General features: G+C 41.5%; 1 protein-coding gene across 1 annotated transcript; it reads right to left on the reverse strand.

Moving 5' to 3' along the window:
• Positions 1-354: 354 nt before the first annotated feature.
• LOC308367341 (ethanolamine-phosphate cytidylyltransferase-like) lies at positions 355-18,350 on the reverse strand. Its single transcript, XM_080841236.1, has 13 exons — positions 18,125-18,350; positions 8,616-8,704; positions 8,177-8,338; positions 7,883-7,949; positions 6,356-6,440; positions 6,231-6,272; positions 3,227-3,365; positions 3,027-3,109; positions 2,797-2,874; positions 2,439-2,504; positions 2,142-2,207; positions 1,819-1,907; positions 355-1,540 (listed from the first exon to the last, which is right to left on the reverse strand). Exons 1-13 carry the CDS (start codon positions 18,238-18,240, stop codon positions 1,426-1,428), a joined length of 1,197 nt encoding a protein of 398 aa, XP_080697362.1. The 5' UTR covers positions 18,241-18,350; the 3' UTR covers positions 355-1,425.
• Between the last annotated feature and the right edge of the window lie 5,658 nt (positions 18,351-24,008).

The raw sequence follows: 24,008 nt of genomic DNA on the forward strand, positions 1-24,008 counted from the left end.
CGGAACTGCACGAGTCGTTCTAGAGTAGTCCTGAAGGTTTGTCTGTTAACAGATTTAGGACCAACTTCCCACGTCTTAGACCTATTCACTTTTTCCAGTGAACAAACACTCACAAATTATTACCCACCCCTATATATATATTCATATCCCTAATAACAATGCAAACTGTTAAAAAAGGAATACATTTTTTCACTCCTTTGTGTGTGTCCATTGTTGAGTAAAGTTGAGGAAAACTGGTTTCTCATGAACCAAGAAGACTCAGTAGAGTGCGTAGAGTGGACATCTAGATCTATCATTTACATACAATTGAAAAAAAAAGATGGATGATGATTGACATTTCACTCAGTGCTCCTCTTGCGTTCTGTAGGTTAAAGCAGAGGAGCGTGCTATGTAGGATTCATCCTTAACTTGACTGTAGGTCAACAGGAGCCGTTTAGAGCAACAGACAAGTGATTCATTAGTTACAGTGTGTTTTGTGCTGATCATGTATCCACTCACAGCATATTTTGAGAACATTTCCAGTAAGTCATCTGTAGTAGTTACATATAGTACATATATACATGGAGCCATTCCAGTTTCATGAGTTGACAGTATAACCACAGATTCAGTTGTCTGCTCATCACACACACACACACACACACACACACACACACACACACACACACACACACACACACACACACACACACACACACACACACACACACACACACACAGCCACAGCCACAGAGGCCTTTTCTGACGTGACTTTGAGGCTGTACTCCAAATCCTACCTTCACAGACACCCGCAGCATACTTTAGTTAACATGAAAATGTGCAATGTGCCTAAAAAGAGAACTCCTGTTTGGAGGTGTGCTTGTCATTGACAGTGTACTCTCCTTGCACACTCATGGGGAAGGTAGTACGGCCTTGCAAAGACTTGTAATATATTACAGTCTGCCCAGCTTCTGTGTATTGCCCAGAGCAATGCCCGCTTCAGCACTGGCGCATCTCATCTAATGCCCTCTTGCTCATACTGGCACTTAGGAACTATGAACGAGGGATGTGTGGGCTCAGTCTCATTTGCTATTAAAGGGATAGAGAAACACAAGAAGAACAAACAAATCAGGAAAAAAGAGAGATGGAGCGAGGGAGAGTGGGGTAAGAAGAGTGGAGGACAGCCTTCAAGCATGTGTGTGTTAAACATTTGTGTATAGTGGGAGCTGACTATACACTTGTGAGCTTACTAACAGCATAACACCCAAGGCAGGAAGACAGCATCTTGTGTATCTGTGTTGCAGGTGTGTGTGTGTGTATGTGTGTGTGGGGATGGGTGTGGGTGTGTGGTGTTATCTGGAGCATGGGAGTGAAAGTGTCTGTGTGTGGTTAGTATGGGGAGTGGTCAGTCTTTGATCTTCTGTTTGGAAAGGGAGGGACAGAGAAATCCTACACCACAGCCTGTGATCTCTCTTTTGCTTTCTCTTCCTCTCGCCTCTTCATGGCCTGGATCATTGCCATCTCCTTTGCCTCTTTCTTCTGGTTCCTCGCCTCAAACAGCAACCTGAAACGCACACATATGCACCCAAACACATGCACAAACACACACACACAAATACATGCACAAACACACACACACATGCACCCAAACACACGCACACGCACAAACACACACACACACACACACACACACACACACACACACACACACACACACACACACACACACACACACACACACACACACACACACAAATACACAAGGATATAGGACAAGAATAAGTAGAAGTAAAACTTTTGGGAGAAAAACTTTTGTTTATCAGACGTATATGTGTGAAGTACCTGTTCTTGATTATTCTCTGCACAATGTCATCTGTAGTGAGTCTGTTGCCACTGTCCAGTGTTCTGAAGATGCCTTTCCTCTTAGGCACCTGCAAATATGAGGGAAGGGGGACGTTTACGAGACAGATCGCTTCACTGAGTAGGGTGACATTTACTATCTCAATAAATTGACGACTTCAACAGTTTACAGTCATTTACTAGCTTGTCCACACGTGGGATTCTTTCATAGTTGTTAAATGTGTGTGTGTGTGTGTGTGTGTGTGTGTGTGTGTGTGTGTGTGTGTGTGTGTGTGTGTGCGTTCCTGTTTCAGCTCCCAGCTTACTGTGTAAGGGTCAGAACCGTCCCGATCAGGGGATACATCTGTCTTTCCATGACACACCAGGTCAACCTGCACAAGCACAGGGAAAGAAACATTTATTTTGTCATTGTCAAACAGAGGCATGCCATGATACATTTGGGAACCAATGTTTTATGGTATATTGGAAAAATCATTGTCTGCATTATGCAACTAAACTATGTGACATAAAAAAAACTCACTAATGGCTGTTTACTTACATCGTTTGTGAGTTAGGTTGTATGTGTTGGTATAAAATGCTTTTTGAAAGTAGAGAACACCTGCCTTAAAATGATCCAGTAGGTCCTTTGTGACAGTGTAGGGTGCTCCGATTACAACCTCTGACACATACTAGTGAGAAAAGAACAGATATAGCTGTATTGCTTAACGCTTTTTAAGGTCTGTGGTTTTTTAAATCTTATCATCATATTAATGCAACTCCATGTCCATGTATCAACTCCATGTATCATATGTATCAACACTTACCCTTTCTTTTACCTTTAAATATTATACTCAAAAGTATCTTTTAAAAAAAAATCAAATTAAAGTGTGTGTGTGTGTATTTGTGACAGAGAGAAAGAGAAAGAGAGAGGGAGGGAGAGAGAGTGTAAAAGAGAGAGAAAGAGCATGAAATAGCACTCACTCGACAGGCCAACACACTGAGGGTTCTCTCATGGACATTCATAATAGGGTAGTTTTTCCCTTTGTAGCGATTTACTTCCTGAAACACAAGACAGGCATGCTTCACACACAAAGAATCAGACATTAATTGAAACTAACAGGCTGGGCCTTGCTGCCCTCAGAAGAAAAAAAACATGTTGTGCCCTTAATAAGGTCCTTCTGCAGGCATCTAAAGGAAATTAGCTCACTCACCTGATCAAAGTGCAACCCTACTATGACGTATGGCTTATCAGACAGTTTGTGCACAGCCTCCAGAAAGTCCACATGACCGATGTCTGAAGGGTCAACTAGTTAAGGAGGAAAGCAGGGCCATATAGGACTCATATACACATATATATATACATTTACACATATACACAGTCAAAAATACACAGGGCACATAGCAAGGATACGAAACAGGTCAAAAGCTCCAGCCACGTATATAATGGTGTCTCCAGGCTGTGCCTCCTGCCCCGAGGCGAACTGGATGATCTTCTGCGAGGTCTGGAGGAATTGGGACACCCCCGTCCAGGGACTGTGCCCCCTCGGGCCCTGGAACAGCCATCAACAAAATCAGAAAGTCTAAAGTGCTACCCCTGGCGCCAACGCAAGTGGCAGCCTTTTTATGTAGCTCTGGTGTTTTGTATTCATGTATGTTGAGTTGTATGTGCTTATGTGCTGAGGTATTTTTGACTGTTCCCACACTGTACTCCTCTAGGAGCATAGTCTGGGGGTGGTCTTTTCTCTCCTCTCCTCTCCTCTCCAATGTTATGCTGTAATTCTTTCCTATCTTTAGCCAGTCTACTCTGGCAGGGGGACTGCCAATGGAAACTAGCCTTTTGGCTACAATTGGGTGCATTTACATTTTAATGTTTAATAATGTACACTCAAATCAAATCAAATCACAGTCAAACTCAATCAGAAGGATGCAATGATACTTAATCTTACTTATCTCAATAATACTTTATCAGTAGTTCTTAATCAGTAGTTTTACAGTAAACGTTAGTAGGTCTACTGTGCAGAAGCTCACTGGTATGACAGAATTGAGTTCTTCTGTTGTAATTGTAAAATATGCAGTGAACAGACTGTTCAAAGAAACCCAATTGTTATGGCATAAATGCAACAGCCTGCTGTTTACTTCAGTCCCTTGTGCATATGAGGGACTTCATACGGGTTACTTAACAAAGATCATGTACTGCAGAGGATGTTAAATAAACTTTCTTCGTTTATTTACATATGTATTTATTTTCAAATCAATTTAAACCAGATAAGCTTTGAAACAACCCTGTTGGGAGAAAGTCTCTCTACAGCAAGGCCTAGTGGTGAGTATAGTCTATTACATCATTCCAGGGGCGGACTGGGACAAAAAATCGGCCCGGGCATTTTGAACCAGACCGGCCCATTAAATTCGATAACACACCTTTTTAATCTCGAATGTCTACACCAACCAGGCTTATAGCTAGCAGGGCGTCTGCCCTATAGTCTACTAAAAAATAAGAAGAAACGGGACGCCCTACTTTTAGGCAGGACGGCCTAAAGACTCCCTATTTTTCTCCCGTTTTACCTGTTAACTTCGCTGAATGTGATCAAAATTCACCGTTTCAGTCGCTTCAGTGCTTAGCGAAGTCTAGAATCATACATATGACCTGCCAATTAGAAAATACAAATAGCATTGCTGTATTCCCGCTACAACAACGTTACATCATGATTCCAACGAAACATTGATTCACGGGCTCGCAGAAGCTCCAGAAGACAGCTGTCTCACCGCACGTCACTGAACCTACTACTGTATGAGTTCAACGAGAGTTTGTGTGTTAAGGTGGTGGTCTTAATTAATCTAAATGCAATACACATCATACACTTTAAAGCTTTGTTCAGAATACGGTGGTATAAGATCGGTCGATATTTTCCATGAAAATAGCGACTGAAGAACCCCCTGTTCTTGTCTCCGAGAGGACAGGCTGTATTGCTCCCTTTTCTAGAAGGGAGTCTATTTCCTCCTGTAGGAAACGCGCTTGATGAGGTGGCATTAACGTTTGAACTACGCTCCTGAACTTCGGGGGGGACGGGAAAACTGGAGCGTATAACGGGCTATCATAATTCGGTATCTGGACAAATTGGCATATTTTCGGAATACCAGGGTTTGGGAATACTGGGCTTTCGGAACAATTGACATGGCACCGCGCACCACTCAAACACACAACATAGAGTGTAGGCTAACGGCTGGCTGTTTCAGAGTACAGTAGGCTGAGGGCTAGCAAACAGCTACAGACTTGTCTTGTATTTAGCTATGCAAACGAACTTGGCCATAGAACATAGGTTCTAAGTCAAACATATTTTAGAGACGTTTTAATTCATGATCAGTAAGCTTACCGTAGGTCGTTGTATCGTATCTCCCTGGCTGTAGCCACCAGCACTGTCATCCACGGGAGCTGATGGCAAAGTTTAGCTAAAGGTAGAAGGTGTTTGCTGATATGATGGACGAGACCCTAGTCACTCAAGAAGACGGCCAATGGGCCGCAGACTAGCGTGCGCGTGTCAAACATGTCATTGGGCCACGCTGTTTACCGTTCTAATGCATTATGTAGGCAGGTCCAAATCGAAAGGGGTTTGTGTTGGGTCAGCCCAGGGGATGTGATTGGGCCAGCCCAGTTTCAGTAGGGCCGCTGATGAACTAATTTTGTGGGCCAGCCGGTCAGACCATTATATGGGGAAAAAAATTAAAAATTAAAATTCGGGACCATCGGCCCATATTGCACCCCGGCCCAGCGGGCAAACGCCCGGTATGCCCGATGGCCAGTCCGTCCCTGCATCATTCCTTAGAAACGGCCAAGTCCTGTGAAAGAATTTCTCACACTCTCTCCTTTTCTTACAAAAATGAAACACACTGCTTGCGTAAGAGAGATTTAGGTTTCTTGTGTTGGATCTTTTCATGATGAAACACATTCAGTGGCGTCTAAATGTGAGAGGGTATTATGTGTGTTTGTGTGTGGGTTACAGTTCGTACACAGACAAAATAAAGTCCCTTTGTTTTCGGTCCAGCTGGACATAAGCGTCAGAGCCAGGGTGTGAACACAACCACACACATTCACTCAGTCACTCACTCAGTCACTCACTAACTCACACACACACACACACACGCCATTGAGAGAGAGAGAGAGAGAGAGAGAGAGAGAGAGAGAGAGAGATAGAACGAGAGAGTGTAGAGTAGGGGCCCTAAATGCCTGATTAACTGTCAATGGACTCCAAAGCCACACAGACACACTCTCTCTCTCTCTCTCTCTCTCTCTCTCTCTCTCTCTCTCTCTCTCTCTCTCTCTCTCTCTCTCTCTCTCTCACACACACACACACACACACACACACACACACACAGACACACTCTCTCTCTCTCTCTCTCACACACACACACACACCTACCTTCCCAAAGTTGTCTGTATGCTGCTGGTAGTCTGAGCTGCCCTTTAAGACAGAAGAAGAGAGAATGTGAGTGTCAGAGTGTGTGTCAGTGGTTTTAAGTGTATGCATTTGTTATATGAACTTACAATGTTGCTGTGATGGGCCTTGGTCATGAGTAGCATGCGACCCACCAAGTCTGTAGTGGAGACCCCCTGTGTCCGCTTACACTCTCTATTGAGAAGACAGGGAAAGATAAGAGAGAGAGAGAGAGAGAGAGAGAGAGAGAGAAAGAGGGGGAGTAAGAGAGAAAGAGGAAGAGAAAGAGAGAGATTTTAAACCAGTTGGCAAGGAAAATCCTGATCATGAGTATGCATGTATGAGTACTGTATGTACAGTGGGGGAAATAATATTCAACCCCTGCCGATTTCGCAAGTTTGCCCACTTGCAAAGAAATGCAGGATCTATAATTGTAATGGTAAGTCTATTTTAACAGTGAGAGACAGAATATCAACAAAAACATCCAGAAAACTGTATTTTATAACAGTTATGAATTGATTCACATTTGATCGCAAGGAATACGTATTTGATCCCCTAGCAAAACATGATTTAGTACTTGGTGGAGTAACCCTTGTTTGCAAAATTTGAATGATACACACACAAGGGACTCACTAAAGAAATGGTCATGAGTTTGGGTCATTTCATTGAATAAATGGAGGCCCCCTTACAACTATCAGACAAAACAATATTTTAAAACTATGGTTACGAAAACAGTATGGTAACAACATGCAAACTAAGGTTCACCCCTACAGTTTTTCTTTTTTTTTTGGATTTGGATCCATTTGCTTGCCAAAGTCATTATCACCTAAAACAGCCTGACTACTGGAGGATGTCCAACCGCAGTATTCTGGGTGGGAGAAGAGAGAGACTGGATCAGGACACTCCCCTGCTGGGGTCGACAGAGAACAATGTGAAATACTGTTGGGCTAACTCTACTGGCCTTCACGGTGAAGGGGGCAGATCAGGACAACTGTCACCCAGGGGCACTGGTCTGAGGGCACTAAAACTACTGACACCATTACATCATAGTTCCCTCGCCCACACTGGAACTCACTTCAACTGGATTGGCATGGTAACACTGGTTCCTGCCATTGCAACTGGTTCACCGTGATCCTCGTTAACTGTAATAGCTGGAACCATGTGAGCTCATTAGCCAGCTCATTACCAGAAGTCTGGAGTGTATGGCAGGTGACTTACAATCTGATCCCTCAATCTAAATCTGATCTGAAGTACTACTTTTTTTTTAAATGTGGCCCGTTGCTTCCCTTTTTTTTGTGTTTGACTGCAATTCTACCGCTGCATGGACTTCCTGTTCCTGGGTATGGACTTAGTGAGTTCAAAAAGGGAAAGAGAGGGTGAAGTTCCATACTTTAGTGCCAATATCTGCTATAATACATATTTAATTGGATACAAAAATATCCTGCATGGTTTTGGTAATCTAATCTCTCCACTGCCCATCTCTGCCACTATGTGTAACAGAGATAAATGACTTATGGCTATGACAGCTGAGTCAGTGTGTTTCGTATTTGTAAGTGTATGTGAATGTGCATACGTGTGTGCGTGTGTGTGTGTGTGTGTGTGTGTGTGTCATAAAGTGGTTGAGAGTGTTTAGACACCTGTATCTTCCAGACTTCTTCACCTCTTCATATGTATCCTTGCCATCTACTGTGAGCGTGATGTCATCTGAAAGAGATTAAACCATGCAGTAAAGAATGGACATGACTTCTCAGCCACATTTAACTGAGAAACTCCTCACTGATATCACCTTCTAAGCAGCTATGTTCATGTCCCGGTGCTGTAGCACATTAATAAAAAAAAAACAGTGAGTGTCTGTATCGTTGTGTCTGTCTGTTTGTGTGTTTGTGTGTGTGTGTGTGTATGTGCACGTGAGCCTGGGTGTGCTTACTTACCTCCATGCACGCAGAAATCACAGTTGTACTTGTCGAGCGTCTGGAGGGTGGTGACATATGGAGCTCCCTCCACCAGCTCATCTACCCACTTGATGGCTCGCACCATCTTATACCGCTCCTCCTGCGTGAACACTGGGGGGCCTTTGTGCTTCGAGATCTCATCTGTGTGCCACAACAACAATTAAGTGTTAACTGTGGTTGTTTTGCTTCACACAACATATTGTGTGTGTGTGTGTTCTCTGTGTGTGTGTGCGTTTGCCTAAGTGTGGTTATGTGTCTGTCCACGTGTTCTTGTTTTTACTGTGTTTAGCAAAATTGTGAAATGACTAAAACAGGCCACTGCTTTTAAATATCAAGCCAAAAACCATAGGGTTTTGTCATCATTTGGCTATGTTGATGACAGATGTGTCTGAGGGCCTATGCGTGAGAGTGTCCTTACCGTCTGTGTGCACTCCAACTATGAGGTAGTCCCCCATGGCCTTGGCCTGTCTGAGCTGGTTGGAGTGGCCGTAATGCACCATATCATAACTGCAGGGGCGGAGAACACAAACCACACAGCTGGTCAGCACCAGCACCATGGAAACATCACAGCAAGCAGGAAGTACATCACCCAGGAGACGCTTCGGTTACCACACAGCGCAGAGGAGAGGAGACCAGAGTGTGATGGATGCAGCGCATGTATATAACATAACCTCAGACACACACACACCTTTGTCAAAAATGCGATCAATCAGAGCAGGAACTCGAGGTGAGCATCACTGTAAGGGTTGTGCCCAATTAGCCTGTCCTGCATGTCTCTCATGATGGTTGGTTAAAGGGGAAGAGCACCATAAAAAGAAAGAATGGTAACACTTTCTATGAAGCCCAGCGTTATAAGGCCCTATAAGGACATTATAAGGGCCTTAATAATGACTTATAGCGATTGCTACAATGACTTATAGCTACTTTATAACTGCGTATAATGTCTTCATGATGACTCATAATCACCTTTATGATACATTATATCAGTTTATTATGAATGGTTATAATTAAAGATGGAATAATGCATTATAAATATGTGACTGTCGGGTAACACTTGCTATGAAGCCTGCCTTTATAAGGTCCTATAAGGACATTAATGATGACGTTTAAAAGTAGCTATAAGTCATTGTAGCACTCTTTATAACTATGTTTAGCATCTCCACAATGACTCATATTCACTGCTCTGAAACGTTATGTCAGTTAATTATAAATGGTTATAATCTAAGATAAAATGATGCATTATAAATATGTGATGATCATAGGTTTGTGTGGGTAATCATGAATCCTATGAAGCCTGCATATATGAAGCACTATAAGAACATTCATAATACCTTTAAAAACTAGATAAGTCATTGTGGCACTCATTATAACTATGTATATAGGTCTTCACGGCACATCATAACCACCTTTGTGATATATTATGCAAAAGGGATATAAGATTATTATATTGCTAGGTGCCGTTCCCTTGTGACACCAGAAATCCAAGAAAAAATAAGCAAGATGAAAACTGATGGGGACTTGCTCCTGATGGCCGTCCATTAAAATGTCATACCGTATGTCACATCAATAAGTTGTCTACAGAAGGCTTGCTGTTTTTTTATTTTTAACACCCTTACAATGCTATGTTCCAGTGGTGGTCCGTCAGGGCCTTCAAGGCCTTCTCTGCTGGCCTAAACATCATCAGAAAATAAATGTAATAAAATACATTTAATTTTAATATTTACTTTTCATAAATATGTATTCAATTATTCCCTATAGTCCATTATCTTCATTTCATAACTTCCAGCGTTGTTAATTTATGTTAGAGCTTTCATCCAATCATATTTCAGCTATCATGTGTTGCCACGCTCCGTGAAATCTTCCCCGAGAACAGAAATCTTCCCTGAGGCCTTCATAATTCACATTGAAGGCCCGTGTACATCTGATTGGTTATCACAACTGGCTGTTTCATTTAATTTAAGTTGAATGAACTGAAACAGACAGTTGTGACAACCAATCGGATTTCGAGTTGGCGACACTGGGCCTTCTAGAAGGCCCGGAAGATTTCTTTCCTCGCGTTGAACGTGACACGTAAACGTCCTTTGATTGGATACTGAGGCAGACCGGTGCAGTGCTTCAGTGCTCAGTTTAGCTGGCTAATGCGAAAACGACGTACATGCTTATGCTAGTTTAGTTGTTTCAATTGGTAAGACTAAATATAATTACATTAACCAACTCATAAACTAGTTTACACCAACTTGATAATTCCAGTTTTTGATACAATCACAACGCCATTTTCAAGACGGAACTTTCAAGAAAAACTGGATATCGTGAGGATGGGAAGTTTAATGAAACTGCTTTGCAGGTGGGACAATGCGATGTTTAGTGGACAAACTTGTTAAAGCTTTCGGTGGACTTAATAAAACTTTGTAGACTAATCCCTGAAAATCGCCTTTTATTTTTAAGTTGTGACAGCAAGCGATCATATACCTGAGAGTTTACTACTCTTAATGTATTGTTAATACGGGTGTATTGATTTTAAATGCTCCGGAAATATTAATAAAGTCTGTTGTACTCGACTATGTTAAGGTACTCACTGCCTTTCTGTATAAATATAATGGTTCTAGAGCCATGGCGTCATAATGATGGTATTAGGAGGCGGATTCACTCAGTTTAACATCGTGTAGGACACACTGATCTCAAAAGTTTCTTTTTGAGATCAGTGGTAGGACATCGCTGAAGGCCCAGTCGTGAAATGCACGGACCGCCACTGCTATGTTCTGGGCTATGTTCAGCCAGTGCTGATTTAAATAAAAGGGTTTTCATCTGTATCCTGTTGTATTTACTGTCAGCACTATTAACAAGTTCATAATGCCTTATCTTACTACTTATATTACTCTTTTGTCACTTTACTTAAAGCTGACAAAGTACACTTATATAATCTCATATCTGTTCATAACAACACCACCCTTTTGTCACTTTACTTAAAGCTGACAAAGTCCACTTATAGGATCTTCTAAAAGTTTATAATATTAAATTTCTGTATAGCAGCCTAGTCACCATACTAATAACCATTAATGAATATGCATAATATATCACAAAGGTGGTTATGATGTGCCGTGTAGACCTACAGTACTGTGCAAAAGTTTTAGGCCGGTGTGAAAAAATGCTATGAACTAAGAATGCTTTGAAAAATGTAAACAATAAATGTTTATTTTGTATCCATTTACATGGTAAGACTGAGCACAGCAACAAGACACAACGTAGTTATACTGCATCAGCAGGGTCTCTCCCAGACAAATATTTCAAAGCAGACAGGGGTTTCAAAATGTGCAGTTCAAGCTCTTTTGAAGAAGACGTTGAGGATCGTAGACGCAGTGGTCAGCCAAGGAAACTTAATGCAGCTGATGAAAAACACATCAAGCTTATTTACCTTCGAAATCGGAAGATTTCAAGCAGTGGCATCAGCTCAGAACTGGCAGAAACCAGTGGTACCCAGGTACAGACATTTACTGTCCGGGGAAGTCTGGCCAGAAGTGGTCTTCATGGAAGAGTTGCAGCCAAAAAGCTCTACCCCGACAAGGAAACAAGGCCAAGTGACTGAACTAAGCACGAAAACATAGAAACTGGGGTGCAGAAACATGGCAGAAGGTGCTCTGGACTGATGAGTCAAAATTAGGAATATTTGGCTGTAGAAGAAGGCAGTTTGTTCGCCGAAGGGCTTGAGAGAGGTGCAATAATGAGAGTCTGCATGCAACAGTGAAGCATGGTAGAGGTTCCTTTCCAGTTTGGGGCTGCATTTCTGCAAGTGGAGTTGGAGATTTGGTCAGGATGAATGGTGTCCTCAATGCTGAGAAATACAGGCAGATACTAATCCATCATGCAATACCATCAGGGAGGCGTATGATTGGCACCAAATGTATTCTGCAGCAGGAACATAACCCTTAAACATACAGCCAATGTCATTAACAACTATCTTCAGCTTAAAGAAGAACAGAAAGTCCTGCAAGTGATGGTATGACCCCCACAGAGCCCTGATCTCTACATCATCGAGTCTGTCTGGGTTTATATGAAGAGACAGAAGAATTTTAGGAAGCCTACATCCACAGAAGATCTGTGGTTAGTTCTCCAAGATGTTTGGAACAATTTACCAGCCGAGTTCCTTCAAAAACTGTGCGCAAGTGTATCTGGAAGAATTGATGCTATTTTGAAGGCAAAGGGTGGTCACACCAAATATTGATTTCATTTAGAATTTTCTTCTGTTCCTTCACTGCATTTTGTTAATTTATGAAGAATTGATGAAAATAAACTGTTAACACTTCCATTTTTGAAAGCATTCTTAGTTTACTGCATTTTTTCACACCTGCCTAAAACTTTTGCACAGTACTGTATATACATAGTTATAATGAGTGCCACAATGACTTAACTAGTTTTTAAAGGTATTATGAATGTTCTTATAGTGCTTCATATATGCAGGCTTCATAGGATTCATGATTACCCACACAAACCTATGATCACATATTTATAATGCATCATTTTATCTTAGATTATAACCATTTATAATTAACTGACATAATGTTTCAGAGCAGTGGATATGAGTCATTGTGGAGATGCTAAACATAGTTACAAAGAGTGCTACAATGACTTATAGCTACTTTTAAACGTCATCATTAATGTCCTTATAGGACCTTATAAAGGCAGGCTTCATAGCAAGTGTTACCCGACAGTCACATATTTATAATGCATTATTCCGTCTTTAATTATAACCATTCATAATGAACTGATTTAATGTATCATAAAGGTGATTATGAGTCATCATGAAGACATTATACGTAGTTATAAAGTAGCTATAAGTCATTGTAGCAATCGCTATAAGTCATTATTAAGGCCCTTATAATGTCCTTATAGGGCCTTATAACGCTGGGCTTCATAGAAAGTGTTACCGAAAGAATTTCTAAATAGTTTCTAAACTATTGTTAAATCTTGTTATAATCTGGCTTTTTAGATTTGGCAGCTAACACTATTATTGTGTCTAGCTTAAGGACATTGTAAAAACACAGCTAAGACATCCTCTTACATGGTTTATTACGCTATTATCATTACATTAGCAACGCTAAGAAAACATTATCGACACACTGACAACTTTCCTTTTATCACAATACATAGTGTACAGTACGGCCATGTTTAATAATATAAGTAATTTGTGCATTTACTTTTTTTTTACCAAATGGGCAATGATAGAGAACGTGGTGCTGCCTCAGGCCCCAGACGCTGCCCCCTTCTGTAATCTCACGTTATCTCCCATCTGTGTAACTGTCTGTGTATTATATGCTCAAAGCAGTAACTGGGACAGAATGCAGTAACGCTGCCGTTCCAGTGACAGCTGATGAACATGTTTATACTGGTAACTATTACAAAACTACTCTGTCGCTATGGATGGACAAGCACAAACACACCCTCTCTCTCTCTCTCTCTCTCTCTCTCTCTCTCTCACATAAACACATACACACACACACACACACACATACATACATACATGTACACACACACATACATGAACACACACAAGCACTGATTTCTACTTTTCTTCTCATGAACAGTGTTTAGATCCCTGAACAAGTGGCCCACTATGAATCTGACTTCCAGCTTCTTCTGTAATTGGATTAACATACAACCTGCAGGTAATCTTCTTTAATCTAGGGTCACGATAGTTGTCTCCCCATCACACACAGAGACATAATGAGAGAGTGACGGAGAGAGAGAGAGAGAGAGAGAGAGAGAGAGAGAGAGAGAGTGAGAGAGAGAAAGAGAGAGAGAGAGCAAAAGTGTACCATGTGTGGAAGAAAGCAAAGTTCATTTCACAGTGACAACTCACCTCAACTAACAATGTGTCATTTGCTGCCTTGATAATAGATTTAGTTTACGCCTATGCAGGGGCCTTTCTTTATGGAAAAATTGAATCATAATTGTATTAACAAACAATTTTCTCATAATATCAACTATTATTCCACAGAAATGTTATGTTCTCCTGGAACAAACACAAGAGAATAGGCAACAATATTGCTAGACAATGTGTACATGTATGCAAATCAATACCTGGTAGCTGTAAGGATCATGTCAGAAATGAATCAAGACTAACAACAACAATAACAACAAATGAATAACACTATGAATCGTATTCAATGGTGCAGCAGTTATCACTGCTAAGACTGCTTACTCAACACTATTCCGCTTTAATACTAGTTCATTAAGGCCCTCTGCTGTCCACCACCTATGAGAAATAGAGATGCAGCTTTGGAATTAAGTCACCATATTTATTTATTTATGATTGTAAATTGTCAACACAATGCTGTACTGGGCATAGCCATTTCATATCAGACTGAGAGCAAACTGAACTATACATGGCATGATTATATAATTTCACTTAGTCACTGAATAGCTGACACTTGTTTCAGGTAGCAGGTAGCAGTTTTTGGTAAGGAACATTAACTCTTCACTTTTCTGAGTAGAGTCCCAGTACAACAGTTTAAAGTTAAGTTTGATCCCCTCTGGTTGTACAGCCCGAAAAGCAGGTGAACCCAGGACCTTTAAAAGTGAGAAAGAGAGGAGAGCAGTAAACCATACAGCACTGGGCTAAAACAGAAACCGTGGGATCTATCCCCACAGAGGGAGAGATCTGTTTCACTGAACCCATGACCTGACTGACCCAGGGGACTAGGAGTTTATTGCAATAGTGTCCTAAAGCGACTAGAGCAAATATTTTAATAAGCCGTCTGCAGAATTCACAGCCACACAAGCAGGCTCCCAGTGCTCATTTTCTCAATTTTATCTTCAGAAGTGAGTCTCGCACACAGGCACACACACACACACACACACACACACACTAGCTCTCTTGAGGAGTTACATAACCCTCTACTCAGCTTTCTGGCCCACACCAGTGATACATAATAAATATTAAATCAACATCTCACTCATATTAACTGATAATTACATGTATGTGTGTGTGTGTCTGGTTGCCCTTGGTTGTGTGCGTGGTTGATTCTTGGTTGTGTGTGTGGTTGTGGTTTTCCTTGGAGTGTGTAACTAGAGAACAGAGTCTTCTTTGGGGCCGGTGTGCCCTTCAGCAACCAAGCAAGGATCAGTGGAGAAGTGACATCAGGCATAAAATATTAACCACTAGAGTTAACAGACACCCAGGCCATTGCTACCCTCGGTCACGCTGACCTGGGGCAGACTGAGCACGCCTGTGTGCTTGAGGAGAGGCCCAGCAAGGGGAAGATGGAGGCCAAGGTAAATCATGATCATGTGTAAATCACACGACAGCACTGGGTAGATCATGACCTTGTGTAAATCACAAGACAGTGATCAAACCAGATTCCAGCTGATCAGCTGCCTGATTAGACCTCAGACCATTTTTCAGTTGGGAGGGGTGGGAGTGGGGGGGTGGGGTGGGGTTGGGTTGAAGGTGAGGAGTCTCAGGTATTCCACTGCACTTAGGTATGACACAACCTGCCATCATTTATTGGCAAAAGCACCTTATCATTCTATCATTTTGATCAATATTACTGCTCTATTACTATACTGCTCTAAAATATTTAAAACATTTCACTCCATCGCAAACATTTTCGCTATTTAAAAATTGATTCCTTTCAAAACTCTATTTTTGTTCATAAATGTAACTGTAATAATAATAATACAAAAATTGTGACACTTTCCTGTTTGCTTTTTGTGAATTCCTGTATTAGGCCTACCTCCAAAAGATGCTCAGTCATCGTTAAACTATCTAATGTGGAAAATTGAGAATGTGAATGAGAATCTACCACATTACTGTTTAGGAGGACGATGAGGGAGTGTAGATAGTGTAGCCACTGTCCATGCGTCCAATGTACACAGAACGTTGTGGTGTGTATAAGTGTGTGACGTGTCCTGGGTCCTTGTCTCACCAGTCACTGACGTGTGAGGTCTTTGACCTGGTTGAGACGCTGTGTTCTTTGCCTTGGACAATCTGGAGTCTCCAGGTGTTGATTGGAAAGGGGCAATTTGCAAAGGCATGATGACATCCAGACGGACTCTGAGCGGAATCAGTTGAGCTCTGGCCCGGCTCTGGCATGGATCCATGCGAGATCAGGGCCACACTCAGTCTCACTCAAATTCCAGGGCTAACCCTAACCCAACCCTGTCCAACCTGTGTGTTTATTTGGATAGGAGACATTACTGTATAATACTGTTCACTATGCTACAGTGAGTGATGTGCAGTGGTGTAGTCCAGGGTATACGCAGTTATACGGAGTATACCCACTTATTTTTCAGTCAGCATTGCGTATACCCACTTCTCAAAACAGGGCGTTTATCCTGTGCTGTATGGGCTGCTTCAAAAAATTAAGAGTATACCCACTACTCCAGGGACCACTACACCACTGGTGATGTGTATGAATAATGTTCTAAGATAACTTAGCCAAATAGTATCATAACTAATCTTTGCAACATCAATGTCTTTTGAGTGAATGTTTGTGATGCAAACTCTTTTGGTGTGCGTGACTGATCGAGTGAATGAGCAGGTGTGTTTTTTGTCTGATATCAAGGTTACAGGGTCTACAGTTGTTGTGTGTGTGTGTGTGTGTGTGTGTGTGTGTGGTGTGTGTGTGTGTGTGTGTGTGTGTGTGTGTGTGTGTGTTTACCCAGCCCCTCTGTGAGCGCTCATCGCAGCGGTTAATATTCTGGCATGTCAAACATTCCGCTACATTCCAGCACACAGCAGCGAGGCAGCCGGGCCGACCCAGCCGGAATCCTCCCAGAGAAAGCAGAGTAATCCAGGCCTTCAGCAAAGGAATCCACCACATTTTTGCCACTAACGGACCTGCACACACCCTCACACTCACACACCAATTCTCATGCTTTCACCTGCAGCCAGCACCTGCACATAAGGTCATTACATTTCCTCACAGCACTGTGTCTAAATGCAGGCGTACACAAACAGACACACACACTCACAGACTTGCAGGCATCGTGCATCACTGGAGGCATTTCAGCTCTCTGCCCCACCAACAAAACCAACCAACCAATTCTGTAAAAAAAAAAATCCCTCAATACACTGTCATGTTAGCATGGATCAACACAGTCTCACCCACATGTTCTGTAAAAACTCTCTGCTATTGGAATCAGGCTGTGTACATTCATGTTTAAATTATTAAAGTTGACCTTACAGTTTAACAGTGTCAAATACTTTGATCATGGTCTACGATAGGGATGATAACACTGTTGAAGCACTTAGTTGTCCTGCAGAAGATAAATCAATAGCCTGATAGGTGCTATTGACAATAAAGATGTGTTGTTTATCAGTCTCACCTCATTCTCTCACTCACCACCTCTTTATGAGGGATTAGTTGCGCGACCGAGACGGACTTGAAGGTGAGGATAGAGGGCTGGCATGAGCAGCTAGCACCCGATGATCTTGCGCGCTGCTATGGTGGTCGCCTTGGCCCATCTCCAGAGTGAGATGTAACCTAAATTATGTTTGTCCGTGCCGAGGGTAAATAAAAACAGCTTTGTTCGACCTCTGACACACCATCGCATACATAGATGGTATTAGTCAAACCCCTAGGCATGCGTCGTAAAAACAACAACAAGCTCAACTAGGCGAAAATAATTTAAAATGAAGCCTAAAGAAATTCATCCCCGTAGGACTAATAGTTTTGTTTTGTATCCTACCGTTTGTTTATTCAAGAGTATCCAACGGTTAGTGGTTGCAATCAAGGGTGAACTGCTGTTTCTATACAACGTTTCTGTCATGCCGAACACATGACTCGCAGTGAATAGCCTACGGTCTATGCCGTGACAGCACGCAGATTAATGAAGATACCCCTTAAGTTCACGGAAGAGCGTTTACTTGCTGCATTAAGACCTAAAAGTCATTGATACCCTTATCGCTGACACTTTCAAGTCACTCACCAGCCATCACACCACACCCGGATAATACGACGTCGCTTTTCTGGGCTGCAGACGCCTGGGTTTGCTCCTGCGTCCTTCCCAGGAATGTTAGTCTGATGGTATCCGTTCTTTATCATTTTATATACGGTTCAGCTCCAGGCCTATCTAAAACAATTTCACTAAACACGACACTTACCCTAAACTAAAACAATTAGGCTTACTATGTCACCACTGACTGTACCAGAGCTCGTCGTAATGTACAGGGTACCCTCACTGAATAGCCGGTTTCTGCAGAAGAGTGACGCTTCAGTATGGGACAACGCCTCCTTCACCAGGGAAGTGGCGTCATGGAGTAGCGAGTGGTTCGATGATTTCGCTCAGACAGCGGACATGTTGTTACATAATCGTTCGCCTGTTTCCCTAGTCATGTGACTGTGATGGTTTATGATATAGTCTATTAACAGAGAAGACGTTTCCTTCAGAAACACATTAGAAGGAGAAGCTATCTTGAGGTCAAGGCAAAGTGACTGCGTCAGAATCGGGCATTCTGATAAGGGCAGCACACCTCCTTCATATCGGAAACGTCCGCAAAAATAGGATAACAGACCCATAGGTCAGAGTCGAAGTCCACATGACAACGGCTATCGACCAATTATATGAATTTTTGGTTAAGGGCAGGGTAGTTCTATTTGAAACCTACTTGACTGTCCTAACTTTGGCTTTCTTAGCCTAATCAGATTTCCTCTTCTCAGTAAAATAAAAGCTGCAACCTGGTAAAAAAAAAAAAAAAAAAAAACAGGAGCAAATTCATATTTTAGTGAGATAGACAATTGAAAACTGGGATGACAAGGCCTACATATAGGCAGGCTTATATTTAAGATTTGCCTCCAGGAGATTGTGAGGTGGCGCAAGTGGATGGCTACGGCATCCGAATGTAGGTTTGCATAAGTGTGCTTCCTCAAATATGTTGGACTAGTGACCTTGACAATTATACTTGTTATTGGTCTTGCATAGTGTTTTCTAGACAATTGGAGTATTGTTGCATAAGCCTATCAAATAAGAAAATTGAAAACTAGCGCCATCTGGTGAAAAACGTGAGTATCGTGGGCGACGCATAAAAAAAGTTTAATTTTGCCCGCGCCCTCAGAATGCTTCAGGACTGGACAGTCAAAACATCTAAACATAGCACAAAAAGTAACGACATTTGTGTTTGGTAGATAATTTCTTTGTTGTAACAATGCTTCTTGGCAATACATCTTATACCGTTGGAAAGCCTGTTTATTTACCTTTTAAATGGTGCCACATTTGTAAGGAACATGCATTTGGGGGATGAACAGCAGAGCTGAGTATGTCGGGTGCGCCCATGAAAAATGTGCCAAATCTTCTCTGCCACTACTAAACAGCTTATTGGAAATTTGTGTTTGGTAGATTATTTCTTTGTTGTAACAATGCTTCTTGGCAAAACATCTTATACCGTTGGAAAGCCTGTGTAGCGCCCTTTTAAATGGTGCCACATTTGTAAGGAACATGCATTTGTGGGATGAGCAACACAGCTGAGCATGTCGGGTGCGCCCATGAAAAATGTGCAAAAAATTCTCCTATTCTCCTGTTTGGTAGATTAGTTCTTTGCTGTAACATTGCTTCTTGGCAATAAATCTTATACCGTTGGAAAGCCTTAAATGGTGCCACATTTGTAAGGAACATGCATTTGGGGGATGGGCAGCAGAGCTGAGTATGTGGGTTGTCCCCATGAAAAAACAGGAGAATAGGAGAATATTGGCACATTTTTCATGGGCGCACCCCACATACTCAGCTGTGCTGCTCATCCCACAAATGCATGTTCCTTACAAATGTGGCACCATTTAAAAGGGCACTAAACAGGCTTTCCAACGGTATAAGATGTATTGCCAAGAAGCATTGTTACAACAAAGAATGTATCTACCAAACACAAATTTACTTATTTTTTGTTCTATGTTTAGTTTTTGAGACTAACAAAACAAAGTATGATATTTTTGAAGCCAACTCATATCCTGTTTCATTGAATGTTTACGTTACTAGTGGAATTTTAACAACGAGTCACAATCTCATACCTAAAACTGGGTATACAGATGGAAATTCATATTGTAAAACATTAAAGTTGCTAGTCTTTGTTTACAAAAGAAATGTTTTTAGACAACAATGATATAGGTCTACAGCCATGATAAAAATTGTGTGTTTTGTTATGTGGCTGTGCATTAACTACTCAGGAAAGAAATGTTGCACCTTTTCTATGGCATTTCATTGCATTTGTTTACTAGAATACGTGAACAAGTGCATAAGAATACCTGAAAAGGAAGAAGTATCAAAGAATGAATAGGAAATCTGGGGAACACAATGCTTCACCATACTGTGCCTTTAAGGCCTTACCTAAATGTATAGCAACATACTGTATAGAGTCAGTGACCACATCTCTCCCTTGACTTGTTTTATATAAAACAGGATTCCTTAGATGGCAAATCCCTGATCCGGTAGTTGGACTTCCAGCAAGATGTATTGAGTAAAACTGTGTGTTTGTGTGTCTATAGGAGAGAGAGAGAGAGAGACAGAGAAAAAGAGAGAGAGAGATAGAGAGAGACAGAGAGAGAGAGAGAGAGAGAGAGAGAGAGAGAGAGAGAGAGAGAGAGAGAGAGCACATGTACGTGCTTGTGAGTAGGTATGTGTTCATGTGCTGAGATTTGTAGCTCATTCATTCTCTTTGCCAGTGAGAGATCTAGGCCAGGCAACTGCTAGAGAAGTGGGTAAGAATGACAAATGCTGTCCTTTATCCACAACAAATACAACACACAAACACACATGCTCATGCACATGCACACTCACACACACAAACATGTATGCACTAGAGTGCACAAAACATATAATGACACACTCTCACTAGTACTCATACATTTGAAGGTCAGGGACAATGTCTGTATTGGCCACAGGAGAATGGAATACTCACAACTGAACAGACTGCGTCTAAGTGTGTGTGTGTGTGTGTGTGTGTCTGGGTGTCTGCTTCTACCTACCTGCAGCTCAGAGCAGGATAAATGACTTCATCCGTGCCACCCCCCCCCCACCCCCCAAGCACACCTCCACGCCGACCAGCCCCCGCTCCTATCCATTAAGCCTGTGCCGCGTACACCAAGGACCCCCAAACTGGGGCATCCGCTGCCTTTTTCTGGCTCTCGCCGAACAAATCTGTGCCATCTCAATGACCACAGTCTCCCGAACCACTGTCTGATTTAACCAAAAGTCACCTCCCTGGTTTATTTTTACAAGCTGCAAACTGGGTCAGTTAAACCCAGCTGATTGCTGCATGCTAAGACATTCTGTTACCGGGTACATTTCAAAAAGCTTTTTATTTATCATATATAGAAAATTAAATCAGCCGTTTATCAACAAACATATAATGCATACAGACAAAAACAAAACTCACACACCTCTGAAACAGGTCCAACTCATGGATGAAACCCAGAGTTGTGTTATCCGAATACACAATATCACCTTTAGACAGTTAAAAGTCACTTTTCAACAGTAGAAAGTACAGAAACATCAAGATGTTCAGTTTTTCGATTCTTGAATTATCTATAACAAACTTTAGAACATTGTTACCCATACAGACGAAATATCACACATCTCTATTCACCATTCATCAATAAAGACACTGGCACTCAGTTATTTATAAATGATCTAAGAAACAAAAGTAATGAAAGACCAACAAACATCACTGACCTTTACTGGTGACATCACTCTTGATGATGTGAAATGTTAGAAATGTTATCTTGGAGTCACGTAGTTTATTTACAGAACTTGCATCGTCAATATGAAAAAAACGAAAACTGCCTTTCATTGGTCAGACTTAATGACATGGATCACCAAAATTTGGCTTAACAGCTACGTGACCAGGGCTGGAGATGACCATAGTGGAAGATAACAGATGGGAGAGCCCCACGATAACCATGTGTGCTATGGATGGCTGTAGTAACTTAAATAATATCACCAAACTTCGATCGACTTTTTAGATCCACATTTCTGTTTAAAAATTAGCTCCCACAAATGCTACACATCTTGCACCGGCCTTCAGTCAAGCAAGGCTGTAATTTGGGACAGGAAGAGGGCACAGCATTGAGCAGTGCAAACCAACCTGTATGTCAACCTGTTTCTATAGGGTTAAACACAAATTGTTAGAGGATATAGGTAAGGTAGAGGATAAGAGGTGCATGGGATAGAAAGTCACATTTGAAGAAACTTAACCTTGACTTCAGTGACTCCAAACCACATATCATAACTCCCATTCTGTGCCAATGGTTGGTCTCTAAAATGTGCATAATTTAAAAATCAGTAGTATCTTTCACCTGGGGAGAGGTCCACTGGCTCAGTGAATAGGCAGATACCTCCTTTGGGTTTGGCTAGAGTAAAAACAGCAACACGTGCCAAAATGATGCATAGATCCGAAACAGAAACTCCATTTGACAGATATTATGATTGATGAATCATGAACTGGACTTCATGTCCTTGACCCAAAATCACTACAAGTTGTATCTACTACCAATCATATTATTTAAGTATTGCAAACGGTTTTACTGATATGCTATGCGTCCCTTGCTTGTAAAAAGATTGCCATTTGGCACTTGTATACTTAAACAACTTGGGTATGCCAACTCATTCTTTACTACAGGGGCCAATATCACCACACACTACAGACCTTGTCTACAGCAGCTACAGTACTAAGCTGTACAGTAGAACAATATTAGAGCAAAATGGCGTTACAGCAACGGCACACTGAGCAATTCTGCCACCAGGTCATGCGCAGGTCATACACACGTCACGTCACGGGTCACCTCACAACAGGTACCTATGCAATACAGAAAGCTGGAACACTTCAATAAGCCACTTTTGGTAAGACTGAAAAAACAGCTAAGGATTTCTTTGTGGTGGGTATATTTCCTTCCTATCTTTTTCTGAAATAACAACAACTAAATAATGGTGAACACTGCGTGGAACAGCGTATGATGCATGGAAATGTTTACAGGTGTTTTATAACGAAACATTTCAGAACTACAAGAACTGTTAGGGCTCTATGACAAAACAAACATACTATACTTACGTTTCACAATTTTTGCACCAGTCAGTAGTCTATTTAAGTGAGACTTAATCTAAGAGCATGGAAACAGTGTTACTGCCAGATTCACAACATAAGCACATTTCTGCTTCAGCATTTCTTTTGTATGCATACAAATACCTGCCATGTATAATACATATACCATCAGCTCAAGTCGTAATGATTTCGAAAATGATTAAACCAATGCTTTCAAATTGAAAATTAGGACACTAAACAAAGTAACAAGCGGTGGACTAGTAAACATCTGATGGTATGGAGAAGAGAGTCTTTGAGCTATCCCAGTGTCTGTTGCTCAGAGGTCAAAAGTAAGCTTTATTAGTTGGAAGTGTCATCACTATAGCAACTCATCTGTCAAAAAGGCCTGACATGTATTATACTCTGAACCATGCCAAGCATGCTCTTCAGAGAGATATGCCATTTTTGATTTATTACAGAGATAATTTAACCATAACATACTTTACTGACATGTCTTTAGCGCCCTGTCAAATAAAGGGGAAAGTATTGCCTGCCAGGTCATATCACAGAATATTCAGAAAACATTATATTTGCTGGTTGTATTCCACAAAATACTGGTATTATTGCTCATCTTGGTCACATGGCACATGTAAACATCACTCAGCAATGGAATGAAGAAAGAAAATGACACAGCTACCTGGCTGGATGGAAGAAACAATTCCAGAAAACATGATCTGGCATAACACTACTTTATCCCAGTTGATTGTGCTCTTTGTGCGGCCAGCATGATTCAGTCCTGCTTCTGATTGA

This window comes from Sprattus sprattus (genome assembly GCF_963457725.1).
Source record: "Sprattus sprattus genome assembly, chromosome: 6".
Taxonomy (NCBI): Eukaryota; Metazoa; Chordata; class Actinopteri; order Clupeiformes; family Clupeidae; genus Sprattus; species Sprattus sprattus.